This window comes from Eptatretus burgeri, chromosome 15 (assembly GCF_056783735.1).
Source record: "Eptatretus burgeri isolate ZD-2024b chromosome 15, Ebu_testis_v1, whole genome shotgun sequence".
NCBI lineage: Eukaryota > Metazoa > Chordata > Myxini > Myxiniformes > Myxinidae > Eptatretus > Eptatretus burgeri.
This window is the reverse complement of record NC_140975.1, coordinates 69653118-69671811: the sequence shown is the minus strand read 5'-3', so window position 1 is coordinate 69671811 and position 18694 is coordinate 69653118. Positions and strand designations below refer to the sequence as shown.

The 18694-nt window shown below is 44.7% G+C and overlaps 1 protein-coding gene and 1 long non-coding RNA gene across 8 annotated transcripts in view; both read left to right on the top strand.

The window, feature by feature from the left end:
• The window catches only part of LOC147012467 (zinc finger protein 335-like), a 107108-nt gene extending 88721 nt beyond the window's left edge, over positions 1 to 18387 (top strand). For 6 of the 7 annotated variants that reach the window (XM_085856732.1, XM_085856728.1, XM_085856731.1 and 3 more), the window contains 5 exons: positions 5949 to 6013; positions 9255 to 9338; positions 10704 to 10781; positions 10867 to 10959; positions 18007 to 18387. In XM_085856732.1, the coding sequence (XP_085712858.1) occupies positions 5949 to 6013; positions 9255 to 9338; positions 10704 to 10781; positions 10867 to 10959; positions 18007 to 18045 (359 nt within the window). In that variant the 3' untranslated portion in view covers positions 18046 to 18387. Of the gene's footprint in view, positions 1 to 5948; positions 6135 to 9254; positions 9339 to 10703; positions 10782 to 10866; positions 10960 to 18006 lie in introns of those variants that run through there. The other variant, XR_015051627.1, reaches the window with a different exon arrangement.
• Positions 10966 to 15340, top strand: LOC147012468 (uncharacterized). The gene is made up of 2 exons (XR_015051629.1): positions 10966 to 12802; positions 12931 to 15340. It is a non-coding gene; the product is annotated as an uncharacterized LOC147012468 (long non-coding RNA).
• Positions 18388 to 18694: the final 307 nt, after the last annotated feature.

Genomic DNA, 18694 nt, shown 5'->3' with positions numbered 1-18694 from the left:
GACAAAGGGACGTGCTGTTTGATTTTGTGAGTCAGTCTGGGTAGTTCTGCCGACATACCGAGCATCACACCGGCACTTCAACTCGTAAATAATATTGCTAAGTTTTGAGGCAGTCAGAACATCCTGAAATCCACATCTGTAAACCTGACAAAGGATCTGGAGTGGTTATTTTAAACCAGGTGGACTGCGTGAACATAATGTTGGTTATCCTACAGGATCAGTCCAAGCTTCGACAGCTGGGAAGCGTGGATAGACTATTCGTCACAGTTGGAGAATGAAATCGGTAAGAGGTTGCTCCAATGGCATAAATGTGGTGAACTGTCGAAGGAACATTACAAGAGGATCAAGCTGGTAGGCTCTCTTCGTCCGAGAATGTACGATCAACCGAAGATTCACACGCAGAATGTTCCACTGAGACCAATTCTGTCCATGGTCGGCTCTGTCCAGCATCAGCGAGCGAAATGGCTGGGAGAGATTCTGCAACCCGCACTCGAGACAGTCTCCAGGTTTGTCATGAAAGATTATTTCACTTTTGCTCGTGCCAACAGGGAGACGTGTCTGACTGGTTTGGAGAATGTAATGTATTCTTTTGACAATGATAGCCTGTTTACAAATGTCCCTTTGACGGAGACCATCGATATATGTGCACGTTTGCTGTATCACATGTAACTTGAGCATCCGCCCATTTCTGAATCTGTCTTCGTGGAATTGATGGATATGGCGACGAGATCTCTTGGAATGTTCGAATTGCTTATCCTTTCTGGACATCCTCAAAGAGAGATCTACATCATTGTTTTCCTACGTCAGGTCAGGTCAGGTCAGGTATGGGAGCATGTACCAGAGCAGCGCGTCGCTGCGTCCACTTTCCGCCGGTACTCCAGGGGCCTCCGTCTGGCCATCCCCCAGGCAGATGCCTGGCCCATCCCCATCTCCTTGAGGTGCCGATCAACCACGAGGCACGTGGTTGGCCCATTGACCTCCTCCACTCACGAGACTCCCTTGCTGAGAGAATCTGGTGAGCAGGATCAGCGTCAGGAAAACGAGCCACATGTCCATACAGCCGCAGCTGACGCTCACGGACTATGCAGGTAACAAATCTCATTTGAGTCTCTTTCAGCAACCGCTCGTTGGACACAAAGTCCAACCAGCGATAGCCGAGGATTGTCCGAAGAGACCTGGTACCAAAGGAATTAAGTCTGTCTCAGATCCCTGGTCAGAGTCCAAGTCTCACATCCATAAAGCAAGACTGGAAGCACCAAGGACCGGAAGACTCGGACTTCGCCCTCCTGCACAGGTACCGGCAGCTCCACACCCCATGATCCAGTGAATACATGACTCCCCAGGCCCGACCCAGATCTCTGTTGACCTCTGGCTCACAGCCAGCAGTGATATGAATATCACTGCCAAGGTAAGTAAGTCTCTTCCGTGACCTCAACATCCTCACCACAAACAGGTAGAGACAGGACAGCAGCATCCAAGATGTCATTGAAAGCCTGAATCTTAGTTTTGACCCAGGAAACCCGTAATCCCAGCGGCTCCGACTACTTATTCAGCACCTCGAGGGGTCCCAAAAGGATATCTAAAGTCTCCGCAAAGATGACTGCATCATCTACGAAATCAAGGTCAGAGATCTTGACATTCCCAAATGATGCACCGCAGCTTGATCTTTCCGACATCCTCCCTAGAATCCAGTCCATACAAGTGCTGAAAAGTATGGGGGCCAGTACACACACCTGATGAACTCCAGTAACAACCGGAAATAAGTCAGAAATGGTACCACCACATCTCACAGCACTCTCATTCCCAGAGTAGAGTTTCAGCTCTAGTTTCCTACGTCCATCTATAGAAAGCCCACTTTCACCGGCCAGTATACTCGATGGGACTCTTTTACTTCAACGAGATACAAGATTGGATTGATCAATGTATTCGTGAGTTGAGCTGAGAGGATATGTTCTCACTCCAATCTTCAGACAGAGATGGACATTCTCATCCTCAGTGAGAATGGATATCCTGAGTATATCAACAGGAGGTTTATGCACAAATTCCTCACTGCTGTAGATGAACGAAAGACGGGTCCCAAAAAGTACCTGGCCCACATCAAGATTCCTTGGAAAGGGAAAATGTCACAAAGATGTGTCTCAAACACTTATCTGACTGTTCGTCCAAGAGTGATTTTCACCTCTCGACGTCTGATTCCTGCAGTTAAGAAGGATGCTCTGCCTGCCTGAAAACTTAGCAATATTATTTACGAATTCAAGTGCCGATGTGATGTTCGGTATGTAGGCAGAACTACCCAGACTCTGACTGACAGAATCAAACAGCACGTCCCTTTGTCCATCAGGAAAAAAACATGATTGGTACGCGTATACAGCCGGTACGTGCTTGTAGGAAGGTCCCAGCATCAATCCCAACGTCGTGTGTATCTGCTATTGGACAGCATTTGATTGAGAATGCAAACTGTGCTGAACAGTATAATGTGGAAACATTCAGGATATTGAGTACAGGACGAAGTATAACACAACTCGAAGTGACATTTATCTATTCCCTGGACCCCCTGTTATGTCGGCAAAAAGAGTTTGTCCACGCACTTTGCTTATTTGTGCAAAGAAGGAGAGGACCACAAACTCGTGTCATGATCACAGATATTGATGAAGAGGATTCTGCAACAACCTTCGGGGCTCCGCCTCGGACTCTGCAACCTCCAATGTTGGAGAGCTGAACACTTTGGGAGGTGATGACGCATCAGTGGAGAACGTCCAATCGGAATTTGACTTTGTTGACAGGTGTCTATTAGACTGTTCTTCTTCCTGACCTCACTCACTTTGTGTGAATTTCACTTGAAGAGAGCACAACGAAAAGCTTTGTGGTTTTATTATTTTGTCTGTTTTATGGTAATGTCCTTCAAAATGTCTCTCTCCGTGTCAAGATCGAAGTTTTGTAGTACCAAGCATCTTTATAATAATTCTTGTTAAGCCCACCTGCTATGTATTTAGAAATAGTTATGACATTTAGAATGTTAAATACATGCATCGGGTGAGTGAGTCGTGAGTTACACGGCGCATGATGTTTTATTATTTTGGGGACGTGTGTGTAAATGTAAATGTCGCACTCAGGGATCCATAGGTAAACTGTCTGAGAGGGACCTACATCTATTTGTGTGTACACGAGCATTGGCAGACTCAGGACGAGTCTGGTACGGGGAGGGGTAGTGTTGTGGTTTTGCACATACACCCCCAAGCATACCAGAGATGCGTAGGTTCCCAGAGTATGTAAGCTATGTCATTCATTAGATTCGTACATTACATTGCCCTCCCTTTGTCTCTGAGGTTTGAGGGATATATGCGTTGTGTGGGTTTAGCTCGGACCTCCCCTTCTTCATCGATCGATACAGTATCCCGTTCCCTGCCATTCTTCACGTCCACGTTTCATGCTTCTCTCGATAATGCTTCACCCTTTCACCTCTCCATCATTTAACGCCACCTGCTCATCCTTTCATCTCCTTCGTAGTTCGACTCCCATCTCCCAGACACTAACTTAATTCGTCGTCATTATTGTAAATAGGTCCCTACTAAATTAACCCCTGTGAACCTGCACGAATAACGGTTGGAGTGGAATGTAATGGATGGACAGAAGGGGTTACATTCTGTTTATTTTCACCACCTAAAAATCATTAATTTTAAATATCACGCATTGCACTTTGTATTAATGGAACCGCCACCACCTTAATAAGCACTGATTCTTCTGGGACCCAGACAGCAGAAGGACGAGCAGTCTGTGGAACCATCTTGGAAGTACACGAACGTTCGACGCGCCGGGACCAATGAGGAGACGCCGCGAGCAAGTGGGACGGGCTTTAAGCCATGCCTGTGCCAGACCAGATAGAAGGCAGGCACACACCAGCGAGTACGGAACCGACCTGGAGACCGAGAGACGCCACCGAGGCAGCACCACGGAGAGGTCCGAGAGCGGAGTTTTGCCCGAGTGTTGTTGGCTGCCTGCATGGCTTTGTCTGAACAGGAGGTTACATGCCTGCTCAACTTTGCCTATGCCAGTTTGATTCCCTTCATGCGTCTCTGAATGAGGTGCTAATGGGTTTCGTGGAGCGCTGATCGTCTGCATGTTTCCTCTGTACCAACCCATGAACTTGGTGGTTCCCAACCATCTGTGCATATCAAACCAACACAACCTTACCCTAAGTACCTCCTTCCACATCCCACACCCCTCCCATTCACATTGGGACCAACGCAGGCCCGCATTGTCTGCATCGGGTGAGCTGGAGTCGCACCAAATTTCACTCTTCTGTGCATCTTCTCACATTCTCACCTTTGTTTCCCGGTTGATTGTTGACGTGTCATGTCCTGTGTGTAGCCATAGAGAAGATTGTTTTAAGTGGGCTCCAGAAGTGTTAATGTAATTACTTTCCTCGTCTCTCTTTTGAATGCGCTTCTGATGCTTTGTAAATATGTCATTGTGCTCGATTTGACGGCGAATTACTGTGCTCTGGTTGATTTTGAATCTATGTAACCTTTTCGTGTAATTGTAAATGAGTGTGTTAATTAAATCAATGAGCTTGTTAAGGTTTGAGACGTATCCGACCAGTTCATCTGTCTTTTCCTCCATTGGTCCAGCGTAGTCTGTACCTCATTGTTTTCCAGGGAGTTCTAACCCACGTGATTTGCTTTTGTTAGCCGTGCACAGTCACTGTATTTGTTTTCTCAGCAACCACTTGTGTGACAAAATTTTCAGGGTAGGAGCGATGTTTTTATTTATTTATTTATTCCCGCCTCACCCCCCAATGGAGAATATTTTAATAATTATTATTGTGACATCTTGGGTCATGTGGTGTGGCAGCCATCTTGGATTAAACGCAAAAATATATATATAACATTATATCTCTGAAGCCGCTGATCGGAAAGATTTGAAACTTGGCGCATCTCATTCCACTCCTAATAGGGGGTAGGGGATTGTAAGGATGCCATCGATGAAGTCATAGACCAGCCATAAATGTTTTAATGAAAATCCTTGTTTATGCTTCAGTCACATTTGGCTCGGCGGCCGTAGGGTCTAAAAGAATCTACGGCCACTTGCAATTATAGGGCGGCCGCAGTATTTCCACGGTCATACAATGTAGCAGTCACATATGTTTTTATTTTTCGGGGAGCCGCACGGGGTATTTAGAAATTGTGGAGACCAAAAACGTGGGGGTGCCGTACGGTCTTTGATTTGATGTTGCACGGTGACCTTTGGGCGTCCCTGTGGCGGCCATAGAATTTTCAAGGCAGACACAAGGTAGCCTCAAGGTGCCCGCAAGACGACCGCAGGTGAGCCCTAAGGCGAACGTAGAAATAGTGCGGCTGCCGTAATTTTTTGGGGGTTGGCAAAATTCATTTTTCATTGATAAGAGCCTACGGAAAACGCACGAATAACGCAAGCCCACCGTACGCCCTACGTACGGTCGACGTGGAACACATCTACGTCATGGCTATGGCTTGTCGAATTGCTACGGCCAACCGAGAAATGAAAAAAGTTATAACTCCGCGCTTTAATTCCACGGAGACCCCTACGGCCTGTAAAAGATAGCCATATGGCGTAGGGCCACCCTGAGGCCACCTCAGAAACTCTGCGGCCGCCGCACGTTTGTCAATTCAGGGAGGGTACGGCCACCATATCCTAGCCGTATAGCAAATGTGACTCAAGCTTTACCCTGAGATTCAATGTGGATATCCAGGCCGTAATAGTTTTATAAATGGAGTTTTTTTGTCATCAAATCTTCAGCAAATCGTTATTAGGAGATGGTGGAGAACACAAATTAATAAAATGTGCAATTTTTTTGAACTGTCGTTTTCGTCAAGTTTAGTTTGAGTACAAAGCAGATATGGAGCTTGTGCATTGTCTGGAGTCCATTGTCGACTCATGCATGACCTGTGTCTCTATTTCCCTGACCCCAGGTGACCTCGTGGTACCCACGTCTGAGCAGATCATGTTGGGCCTGGTTCCTGGAGCCATAGATCAAGTGAGCACCTCACAATAACTTTGCTACAGCGAATTGTTATTTTATCATCGGCGACACTCAAACATCAATGCTTCCTCCACCATCAAGTAAACTCTACCTTTAATGATTCCACTGCCATCAGGTACACTCTCCCTTAAATACATCAATCATCAAGTAAACGATATCACTGTCAGCTAAGCTTCAACTTTAATGTATCATACTTAGAAGATGAACAGGATAGAACATCATAAATATATGTGGAAGACCCTGTTGTGATGTTTTTTTTTTTTTAAGGTCTGAAGGGAGGGAAGAGGCTGCAGCCTGCCAGTCTGAAGGATGAGGGATGTCACGTCAGAGGGTGGAGTCATCACCAAATAGATAAAGGGGATTTTCCAGAGAGTCAGAGAGATCGTTGATGAAGATGAGGAATAGAGCTGGGCACAAAACACTTCCTTGGGGGCACTGCAGCCTTAACAGGTAGAGGAGATGAAAGGATTCCATTGAGAACCACACATTCGTGACTACAGTACAGGAAGTCATGATGCCAGGTGTGGAGCTGGCCTTGAATGCCAAAGGTGGAGAGTTTGGACAGCAAGTCGGGATGCCAGGCTGTATCAAAAGCACGAGATACAGTACCTTCAGAAAGTATTTACACCCCTCGACTTTTGTCACAATTTGTTGTGAGATCCTGAATTTAAAACAGATTATATATATTTTTAAAAATTGTCACCGATCCACACAAAAAACTCCATAATTACAAAGTGAACACATGTTTTTAGAAATTATTACAAATTAAAAATGAAAAGCTGAAATGGCTTGTTTCAATAAGTATTGAACCCCCTGAGTAAGGACTTTGTAGAAACACTTTTGGCAGCGATTACAGATTAGAGTCTTCTTGGGTACGTCTGTATCAGCTTATCACATCTGGATTTGGGGATTTTCTCCCATTCTTCCTCGCAGATTGACTCAAGTTCTGTCAAGATGGATTGGGAGCGTCGGTGAACAGCAATCTTCAAGTCTTTCCACAGATTCACAATGGGATTCAAGTCCGAGCTTTGGCTGGGACACTCAAGGACTTTCACGTTCTTGTTCTGAAGCCATTCCAGTGTTGCTTCGGTTGTGTAATTGCGGTCATTGTCCTCTTGGATCGTAAATCTTTGCTGCAGTCTCAGGTTTTTTGCACTCTGAAGCAGGTTCTTCTCAAGGATTTCCCTGTATTTGGCTCCATTCATTGTTCCCTCTATCCTTACAAGTCTCCCAATCTCTGTTGCTGAAAAGCATCCTCATAGCATGATGCTGCCACCACCATGCTTCACAGTAGGGATGGTGTTAGATGGGTGATGAGCTGCGCTCGGTTTTCATCAGACCATAGCGCTTTGCATTCAGGCCAAAGAGTTCAATTTTCGTCTCATCAGACCACAGAATATTGTCTCATGCTCTCAGTCTTTCACGTGCCTTTTTACAAACTCCAGGTGTGCTGTCATGTGCCTTTTCCTCAGGAGTGGCTTCCGTCTTGCCGCTCTCTGATAAAACCTCGATTTGTAAAGTGCTGCAGAGACTTGTCCTTCCAGCAGGTTCTCCCATCTCAGCCAAGGAACTCTGTAGTTCTATCAGAGTGGTCATTGGGTTTGTGGTCACCTCTCTGACCAAGGTCCTTGCACAGTTGCTCAATTTGATCGGACGGCCAGCTCAAGGAAGAGTCTGGGTTGTTCCATATTCTTTCCATTTCCTAATGATGGAGCTCACTGTGCTCTTGGACACTCTTGTGTAACCTTCAACACTCCAGTTATCGTTTTATACCCTTTCCCACATCTATAGCTTCTCATAATTCTATCTCAGAGTTCTACGGACAGTTCCTTGGACTTCATGGTAGAGTTTCTCCTGTAAACCCTGCACTGTCAACTGTGGACCTGATATAGAAAGGTGTGTTTCTTTCTAAATCATGTCCAATCAATTGAATTGGCCACAGGTGGAGTCCAATCAAGTTGTCGAAACATCCTGAGGATGATCAAAAGAAATTGGATACACCTGAGCTCAATTTGGAGTGTTGGAGCAAATGCTCTAAGCTCTGTGCGAGCAAATTAGGAGTGTTCGAGCTGTTCGAGTTTAATAGTTATTTTCATTTTATATAGATTTTATATAGTTATTTTCATTTTTGTTCGGGTTGAATAGAATGAACGCAAAACATTTCTGTTTTTAATTAATGTGTAAAAAAATTTGTGAAAACATGTTTTCACTTTGTCATTATGGGGTATTTTGTGTAGATCAGTGACTTTTTTATTTTAACGTAACCCATTTTAAATTCAGGCTGTAACACAACAAAATGTGACAAAGTCGAGGGGTGTGAATATTTCTGGGAACACTGTACGTCCATAGAGACGGCCCTTGTGTCGTGTCTGACATTGAGGGCCTCCATCCATTGTTAGGTGAGTGGAAGCAGCATGTCCCAGGTCGAGTGACCTGGTATGAATCAAAATTGGTGATCTGAGATGAGGTTGTTGAAGAAAAGGAAGGATTTCATATAAACTGTGATAATGGATTCCATGAGCTTGCTGAATGTAAGCAAGCTAATTGGTCTGTAGTTCAGGTGATCAGTTTTTGCACCTTTTTAATGTAGTGCAGTGATGTTGGTGGATTTCCAAGCAGATGGAAGATGACCTAGTGCAAATGACTGGGTGAAAATGGCAGAGGGCACATGCAAGAGTAGCAGAGCAGGTTTTTCGGACACGCGAGTGGGCACACAAGATTTGGAAGCAAACATGGAATTGAGACATTCGGCCTTCTCATGTGCGGAGTTGGCGGTGGTGCCATTTGAAGTGAGGGAAGGGGTGGAAGAGGAGCATCCACCAGAATAGACTTAAGGCACCAACAGATACCTTTAATATATCCGAAATCAGGTAAACTCTACCTTTAATATATCACCTACTTTTATATGATTCCTCCACAATCACGTATGTTCTTCCTTTCATGTATCGTTGCCATAAATAATTCCTCTACCATCATCGTAAAAGTCCTCGATCACCATTTGAAAGACTTCCTCTGAACTGTACGACCGACCAGCTTTCAGAGACCAATCAATGGCTTTTCAAGTGTTACGTTACATGTTCAGTTGATTGTGATATCGTGTCGAGAGTTCATTGTTGTATAAATATAGTTGATTGTTACACGAGTAAACATGAATGGTTTGAAGGTGATTGTTTGTCAAGTTTGGAGAGTTCCACAAAGTTCCACAAATTACTTGTTCTCCTTGCATTGTGTTCAGGAACAAGCAACATACATCGAACACGTCACGGCCGATGGAGAAACCTTTCAGCAAGTGATTGCCACCACCGATGAAATGGGACATGTGAGTGGGTTGCAGACGATCGTGTGTGAGGCAACAGCCCTTTCACAGTTTAACGGATAACACGTCGGTAACCTCGGAGGTGTAAACCCCACCAATGCCAGAGCACGACGTGCCTTTGGTTTTATTTTCGTTTGAGCCAATTTTGAACTCTCCTGAATGGCTGATTTACCTGTACTGTACATACATACATACGGAGCATGCGCGTCACTGCATCCACTTTCCAATGGTACTCCAAGAGCCAGATGCCTGGCCCAACCCCATCTCTTAGGGATAGGACACTCACTCTAAGGGACTGCCTCAGGTTAACTCGAGGAGACCGCCGTCTGGTGGACGACACCTCAGCACCACTCCGACACACACCACTGGTGTGTGTTTTGGAGTGCAGTGTTTTAAGGTGGCCGTAGTGCAAATCCTGCCACCAACCTCCGAGGAAAGGTAACCCACTGCAGGAGGACGTCCGCAGACAGTTGGGTACCAGATATGGACGGCTGTTGGCTCACAATGAGCTCCTCTGCCCTTTGCCAGATTTTTTTTTTTATCCTGCTGAGTGTCCATATCCATACACTCCAATTCTCAAGCAGATGTGATCTGCTGATAACGGTGTTCACAAATCCAAGTTGAGAGGAGCCAGGTTATGTGGAAAACTGATGAACTTAGTGATTTTACCGTGTAATGTAAGAGGAAAATCCTTCATGGTCGGAGGTTTACATCCAGCCAGTTGGACCTCGGTTGCTTTAAAGAGGTACGAGGAAAGTGTCGCTTGGAGAACGAAGAGTGAGACTCGTGTGTACTTGTACCAGAGACCTACAGTGCATGATTGTCGAATTGCACCAAAATCGAATCGGCTCTTTCTTCGCCCACTTGGAAGCGGTGTACAAAATTGCAGGTTTGTGTCTCCAGACAAACGGACCGAGGGAGACTTCTCTCTGCAGGTTTCTCACCAATGATTTGGTGATAATTGGACACAAAATTCTGGCCTGTTATGACAAACTATGGGTGATGTATCTCGGGCATATCAAATGTTATCATACTGCTTTAAAATTGTTGTTTAACTGAAACAAGCGAGAGCGTGGGAACGAGGAAGTTGTGAGGGAAGGAGTGAGTGTCCTCATTTTAGGGTCTTTGTTCTGACGGATATGTTCATGTCCAACATGTCCTTAACGTTGAAAATGAAGACTTGTGAAATGGTATCCCCATGACACCAATAACGGGGATGAATGGTAATGTTTTTTTTATGGTTTTGTTTAATTTGGAAACTTTTCAAGAAGGCTTAATTGCTAAGAGGTATCTACAAGCAGTGTTGCTGATTTTACCAAATGTTATTACGAAGTGAAAAAGATTAAACTTTAATCCTGCACCTTGCAGGTGCAGTACTTGATCTCCCAGGACGGTGTACCTCAGGAGTACATCGTGGAACTACCCGAGGGTCACCAGCTCCAGTTGGTAAGAACCCAGAGACCCAACGTGCAGGTTGAGCTCCGATTATCGTTAGGAATTTCGCAAAACCGGCTCTTCTGTTCCCTGCCAGCTTCAGGATGGACATATCCAGGATGGTGAACTCCAGCTCCAGCAGATCGAGTACGAGCAGAACGAAGCTACACAGCATCTGCTGCACGAACAGGTGAGAGCCGTCGGCTCATCATGAAGGTTCTACCAATAGGCCGAAATACCAAAAACATCTCGGTGAGTAACATACGATGGGTGAAAAGCAGCAAGATAATTATTATTTATTTGAATAAAAACTTTTCTCCACAATCCTCCAATGTACAACACTGAGCTCATCTGATCATTTTACTTGGCTTGTCTCTGCGGTGAAAATGTATCGGCAAACAGGCCCTGGTATGTGTGCGTGCGTGCGAGCGCGTGCGTGCGAGCGCGTGCGTGCGGATACCCGTTTTCTGTCCTTTGAGGAAATTGACGCTGAGGAAGGGAACTGCCAGTTTGTACCGGGCCTACAGGACAATCCTTCCGGTGTGAGTGTTCAATCCGACTGTGTGACTTGAGAATGGAAAGTAAGTCCTGCTGATCCCTATCGTTTTAAACGCTCGTTTTAATTCCCCCGAGTTACCGCATGTCTCCACCATTACTGCACCACAACCGCCTCTCTCGCGCCTCTTTTTTTTTCGTATGCATAGGTGAGGTTCGTGGAATATCAGGATACGGAACGGATCAGAACATAGCAGGACAAAAGGAACAGCAGAGAGAGAGGGAAACACCAACAGAGGTTCAGCAGAGGTGAAGGCCAAAATGGAGGCAGACTTGGACAAACAATGGGTGTAGGGAGTAAAGGGGGACAATGGAGGATGCATGGGGTGGACAACATGGATACAGATGGAAAGTCAGGAGGGAAAACTGGAAATTTGGAAGTAGGAATGATTGGGAGGAGGGGATGTTTTACGAGGGTAGAAAAGATCATGGTTTTGGATTGGGGACAAACTGAAATGGTGGTAAACAGCTGTCTTGAAGACATGGAGGGAAGAATGAGATTGAAGAGGATGTGGAAGTTGGTTCCACTGGTGGGGAAAAACTGGAACAAATGTGTGGAGGTGAGCAGTGATCCTGGCTTTACAGTGGCCTGCAAAAGTATTGTTATGTGGAAGAGAGGGGAGGGATCCATAGCTTGACTGTGGTAAGTGTAGTATGGTCCGTGTGTTACGAGTAGGTTAGATTGCCATGTAAAAGGGATCTGTTAGAGTAAGTTTGTTACACGTGACGCTGAGCAGGCAGCATATGTAATTTATAGAAAGGATAGTCAGAGTAATATGCTATGCATAAAGAAGAATGGCACATGTCGTGTGTGTGACCAGGCCATTAACGATCTCTCTGGCCAGTGTGAAACCTATGGTGGTGTAGTGGGCTGTGGAGCCTGGAAGAGGCAATATCAAGTTATTTTTTTCATTGGTGATGGTCCAGAGGAGGCTCCGCAGAGTTGAAGGAGAAGATTGATCACGGAGTAGTTTGGGAGGCAGAACATTGTGATTTTCTCTGAAGAAGTGTACAACAGGGAAGGTTGGGGACCGGATTGAGGCGTTGGACACAATATTTGGAAGTAAACACATAATTGCCACAAATGGAATTGGCTGTGGTGCCATTTGAAGGGATGGAAGAGGAGCATACAGCAGAGACGGGCTAAACAAGGTGCTACGAGGTTTTCGAGGATGGAGACAAGTTTAAAAGTTCAGTGTTGAGGTTTTCTGGCTCTCCTGAGAGTGGACACGCACACACTTGTGGACTTTTTGGAAAGCACTGAGATTGCCTTCGGACGGGTTAGCCTTTCAGGAAGAGAAGACAAGTTCTTTCAGAGAAACTACCTCACCACAGGATTCAGTGTACCATGTGTGGGAAGAAGGGTAGGACAATTGAAGGTGAGAGAGATCGAGAGAGAGATCGAGAGAGGTCGAGAGCGAGGGAGGTCGAGAGAGAGAGGTAGAGGTCGAGAGCGGGGGAGGTCGAGAGCGGGGGAGGTCGAGAGCGGGGGAGGTCGAGAGCGGGGGAGGTCGAGAGCGGGGGAGGTCGAGAGCGGGGGAGGTCGAGAGCGAGGGAGGTCGAGAGCGGGGGAGGTCGAGAGCGGGGGAGGTCGAGAGCGGGGGAGGTCGAGAGAGAGAGGTAGAGGTAGAGGTAGAGGTAGAGGTAGATAGGGGTCAGAGAGAGATTGAGATCGAGAGATCTTTGTCTATGGAGGGGTGAATATTGCAAATAGTTTGTCAGGTTCATTTGGCTGTGCTTGGATAGGTTTGAGGGGAGAGGAGTGGCCACCAATCCTATCCAGGGTTCCTCCTGATGACTCCATCTCTGTTTGTTTGTTCCTCCTGATACTCCAATGCTGTATTTGGTCAGTTATTTGAGTGTGCTTTAGAAAGCCTGGGCCAAGTTTGTGATCTGCGACAGTCGCACCGGTATGATCGCGATACTGGCATAGCGATGGCGATGGATACCAGCCCGTGGTGATTACCAATACCGATCTCACTTTGAAACAAAATCATATGTAATACAGCTTGAAAATGGAAGTAAAATAACCGTTCTCATCATGGGGGCGAAAAGCCCCGTATGGAAATACTTTGAAAAATTACCATGTGTCATCGATGTGTGTATATCATATACGAAAACGTAATGGGCCATCGGACCTGCTTTAAAAATTTTTTTTTTAAATAATACGGTATATACCGGTATTTAGCCATACTGGGCGTCGTGGCGTGCGCCTGTAATCCGGCTACTCAGAGGCTTGGGTTGGAGGATCGCTTGAGGACGGGTGCTCTGCGCTGGGCCGCGCTATGAGAGGGTGTAGGGCAGCCCGGAATTATGGCGAAACCCAATCCTTATCCCTGTGTCGTAAGAGGCGACCAGGGTTGCGTTAGGAAGGGCATCCAGCGTAAAACCTATACCAAATCAGTATGCGGATCATAATGGATGATCCGCTGTGGCGACCCTGAACGGGAGCGGCCGAAAGGAGAACAACAACATACCGGTATTTAGCCCACTGGTATATAGAAAAAAAATCGACACCGACAGAGTCGATAGCAACATCATGATATGGAGCATATTTTCATCAGCAGGAACTGGCAAGCTTGTCAGGATATAAGGGACAATGGACGGTGCAAAGTACAGGAGAATCCTTGATGAAAACCTGCTTGAATCAGCCATGAATCTGAAACTGGGTCGAAGATTCACATTTCAGTAGGACAATGATGTGAAGCACAAAGGTAAAGCCACAATGGAGTGGCTGAATAAGAAGTAAATAAACGTTCTTGAGTGGTCCAGTCAAAGTCCTGACTTGAACCCAATTGAACATTTATGATAAGATATGAAGATTGCGATCCATTGACGATCCCCAAACTAAAGGCCCGGTCACACCTTGACGTTTTAGCCAGCGATGGCAACGTATTAAAATGTATCTAAAACGCTGACTTGCGTTGAACTTTTGATCTTTTTTTTTAAAAGATTCGGACGTATTCATAGCGACTTGGTCTTATGTATAACGTATTGGTAACGGACACAGAACGTTTCGTTGTGTTATAGATAACTTATACCAACGAATGCTGAACCTGTTGTCGGCCTACACAACCTATGCCGAACGATAGTCTAACTTCGGCATAGCGCGTTGCACGCATCGCCGACGATGTCGTGACGTAGCCTATTAAAAGGCTGACGCACAACAATTCGAATCATAACTGCCGTAGAAATGGAAGTGTCAACATCGCGGTCACACCTTGGCGATCTTGCCAGCGTATGCCGACCTAAGAAAAATGTGTCTAAAACGTTGGGGCACGTCGAATACGGTATGGGTAAGTTTGGTATACGTGAGTAGAACGCTAAAGTACGCTATCATACGTCGTAGTAAGTAGAGTACGTCAAGAAATTTTAAACATGTTCAAAATTTTACGACGTACTCGGCGTATGACACACGTTCCGCATGCGATGGGGATAAGTTTTACACACGATATGTGGACGCTTACACACGTCCACAAAGGCTACTTATAAGCTACTCATAAGTCGAAACACGTCGCGGTAATGTCTTTTTTACGCGAAACTTATTTCTAACTTATGTTTGACGTGCTTTGAACCAATTCTGTACATAGTCCCAACACATATCGACGTATGTAGACGTATTCCAATGACGTCTTCCTGTTGACAAAAAAAAAATAAATGAACGTGTTTCTAGGTTACAACTGCCATATAAAGATGTGTTCCCAGTTTTGGGAATTGGTATATAAAAATGGTGCTCATAAAAGGGGAACCCAACAGTGTTTTCGAGTCCTTTTTGAGTCGATGTCCATGTCAGCAGTAACAGTATCAGTATTAGTATTAGTATTAGTATTAGTATTAGGATTAGTAGTAGTTTGTTCATGTTGGCAGTAGTAGGTGAGTGTGAGGGGGAGGGTGTGGGTTATGATGGATCGTCCTTGCGTTTAACGATTTAACGATTTAAATGATAAACTCAACGATTTAAATGACTCCATCTCCACTATTGAAAGTAGACACTTGCGCTCAACAATTCGATTTTTTTCACACTCAACGACTTTTAAACGGTACCACTCAGCTAGTTTCATTGTTTACAATGTACGATTTAAATTGCAGTCACTCGCCTTTGTTTTTTGACGCTGGGGTTTGGAAATTTGAAGCGTTTCTTCTGAACGTGTTAAAACGCTCAAACTCGACTATTTTAAATAGACGCTGCCGATGGACAATTGGAATCATTGCCAAGCTAGACATCGAAGTGTGAACATCCTCGTCATGCCGCAGAAAAGTTTGAAGAATGCTGCAAATAAGTGTCCTGGCCGTGGCCGTGGACGCTGACGCAAGGACGATCCATTATACCGACGTCTTTCAGCCTATGAGTAACTTAAAAGTAACGTCTGTCGATGTGTGACAACGATCGCGTAACGTGCCAACAACACGTTAATCATAGGTTAGAAATAGGTTTCGGGTACGCTAAACATTACCTCGACGTGTCTCAACTTATGATTAACTTACAAGTAGTATGTGTTGACGTCTGTCAACGATCGCAGACCGTGCATACAACTTGTGGCCAGCGTAGCGGAACGTGTGTGTCATACGCCGGCATGCGTCGTGAAATTTCAAGCATGAAAAAATTTGAGGACAACCAAAAAGTACAACGTTTAAAGCCAGCGTACAACGACGTATGGCAGTGTTTTTCAGCGTGCTCTCAATGTTATCAAAACTTACCCATAACGTATTCAACGTGTGCCAGCGTTTTAGAAAAAAAATTCAAAAATCGGCATACGTTGGCTAAAACGTCAAGGTGTGACTGGGCCTTTAGCAGAACTCGAGCAATTTTCACGTGAAGAATGGGTAAACATTTCACCATCTCACTGTACAAAGCTGGTCGAGATCGACCCAGAAATACTCGGAGCAGTCATTGCTGTAAAAGGTGCTTCAACCAGGTACTGACCCCCTTAGGGCCTGAATACTGTTACAACCAGTGAATTTTGATTTGTACGTTTTTACAGGTTTTCCTGACATGTAACCTCCTTCAACTATAACAGTGTTTAGTTTGATCTCTTCAGTTATTAATAAAACAAGCTCGAATGAGCTAAGATCCTTGTCCTCTTAATGATGACGTCATAAACACGAATATGACGTCATTGTGATGCATCCGGTTTGCGATAAATTATCTGTGCTAATGCCTGGCTTGATCCCCGCTAACAAAATTCAAACAGCTTGCCGAGCTTTGGACATAATGGTATCGGCGATTTCCATTAGCGGCGATAGATATTATGTCAACTTTTTTTCTCGGAAGAATTTCCAAAATCGGAGATTGTTATTGCCTGTGCGTGGGCTTTCTGCATATACATGGCAAGTTTCACTAAGATCCGATAAAAACTCTGGGTTGTGAAACAAAAAATGTCAAAAAATAGGAATGTCATAAAAATTGATATGACGTCATAGTGATGTATCATATGTGCGGTTATACATCTCTGCTAATGCCTTGTTCGATTTCCCACAAACAGCATTCAAAAAGCTTGCCTAGTTTTGGAGATAATTTTTCGGCGATTTCCATTAGCAGAGATATTTTGACGTCATAACTTTTTTTTCTAGGAGGAATTTTCAAAATCGGAGATGGTTATTGTCTGCGCAGGTTATTTTTACATATATATGCCAAGTTTCAGGAAGTTTCGATGAAAACTGTAGGCTGTGAAACAAATGAAACAAAAAACGTCAAAAAATAGGAATGACGTCATAATTGATATGACGTCATTGTGATGTATCATATGTGCGGTAATTCATCTCTGCTAATGCCCCGTTCGATTCCCGCAAACAGAATTCAAAAAGCTTGCCTAGTTTTGGAGATAATTTTTCGGCGATTTCCATTAGCGGAGATATTTTGACGTCATAACTTTTTTTCTAGGAGGAATTTTCAAAATCGGAGATGGTTACTGTCTGCGCAGGGTATTTTTACATATGTTTGCCAAGTTTCAGGAAGTTTCGATGAAAACTGTAGGCTGTGAAACAAAAAAAAGTCCTCAAGAACAACAACGTGAGTAAGACTTAGAGATCCTCCACGAGGATCTAAAAAAGTTCATTTGGAAAAAATTATTTTCATTCATAATTGATCTAAATGTGGCATTATTGGGAGGGGGTACTCCTGCAAGCCACTGTAATTATCATTTTGATTTGAACAGATGGAGTTTTTAACCTCCGCCATTGAAGATGGACGGAGGTTACTGTTTTCACCCCTGTCTGTTTGTTTGTTGTTTATGAACGGTATTACGGAAAAACTCCTGGACGGATTTCGACGAAACTTGGTGGGGGGGTTAGGTATGGTCCATGGATCATGCCATTCAATTTTGGACTTGGTCCAAAGTCCAATATGGCCGCTATGGCGGCCATTTTGAAAAAAGATTTGAATTTTTGTTTTTGCATTTCTACATGTTTTAAGTGATTTCCAACCCCCCCCCCCCAAAAAAAAAATTTAGATAAAAAATTGCAACTTAAAATTTTTTTTTTGGGCATTTCTACATGCGCGTCGATCGAGGTTAGTTTATTCAATCGTGGTTCAGTAGAGTCTGATCCGTTTTGACCTACAATGAATAGGATATCAGGTTCACTTAAGTGACCCAGCAGTATTGGCGGCGGAGGTTTTGCACTGCGGAGGAGTGCTCCCCCTCTAGTTTATTTATGGTTTTTCTTTTGTGCTTACACCACATAGGTGGCTGTGCTTGAGGCTCAGGCTGCGACATCTCCATAACCACCGCTCTCCACAGACGCTCTGCTGGGTGTCTTTTGCACAAGGTAGTGGGTACTGCTCCTCGTCGACACGGCGTGACCCGACGCACCTTCTCGACATGACTCACCTCCTGCGTAGTCAGACGGTCATCCAGGTCCAAAGCCTCCCTTTTACAATTGACCCTCTCTCTCATGTTTTCTTCATCTTTTTGTCTGTGTAAAGTTTATGAATTGGTTATTTTTATTAATATTTCATGAGGCTTTAATCATATATACAAAAAAACGTTAAACTATATTTTATTAGAACATGGCCGAGGATCGACACTGGGCTTCGGAGTAATGAATAAAGGAAGACGAAGGTGGATCAGAGTGTCCTTGTTCACCTCATTTACTACTCTCAAATGAAATGCTTTGTATTATGTCTTCACTTGCACTCAAACAACACTCATATGAACACTCGGTGTGGGTTTTTTGATCGAACATGGCAAGTGCTGAGGTTCTGGAGCGAAGCAACACCGTATCTACAAACACCTTTGATCTTTTACAAGAGGCTATCGTTTCTCAACCCCTCATGGCCGAGGTGTGTGGCATCTAGTAAGGCGAGAGGCAAACGGTCGTCTCTGAAGACCCTGCATGATGGGTCATGGGGTGAACGGGATGTCTTTCACGTC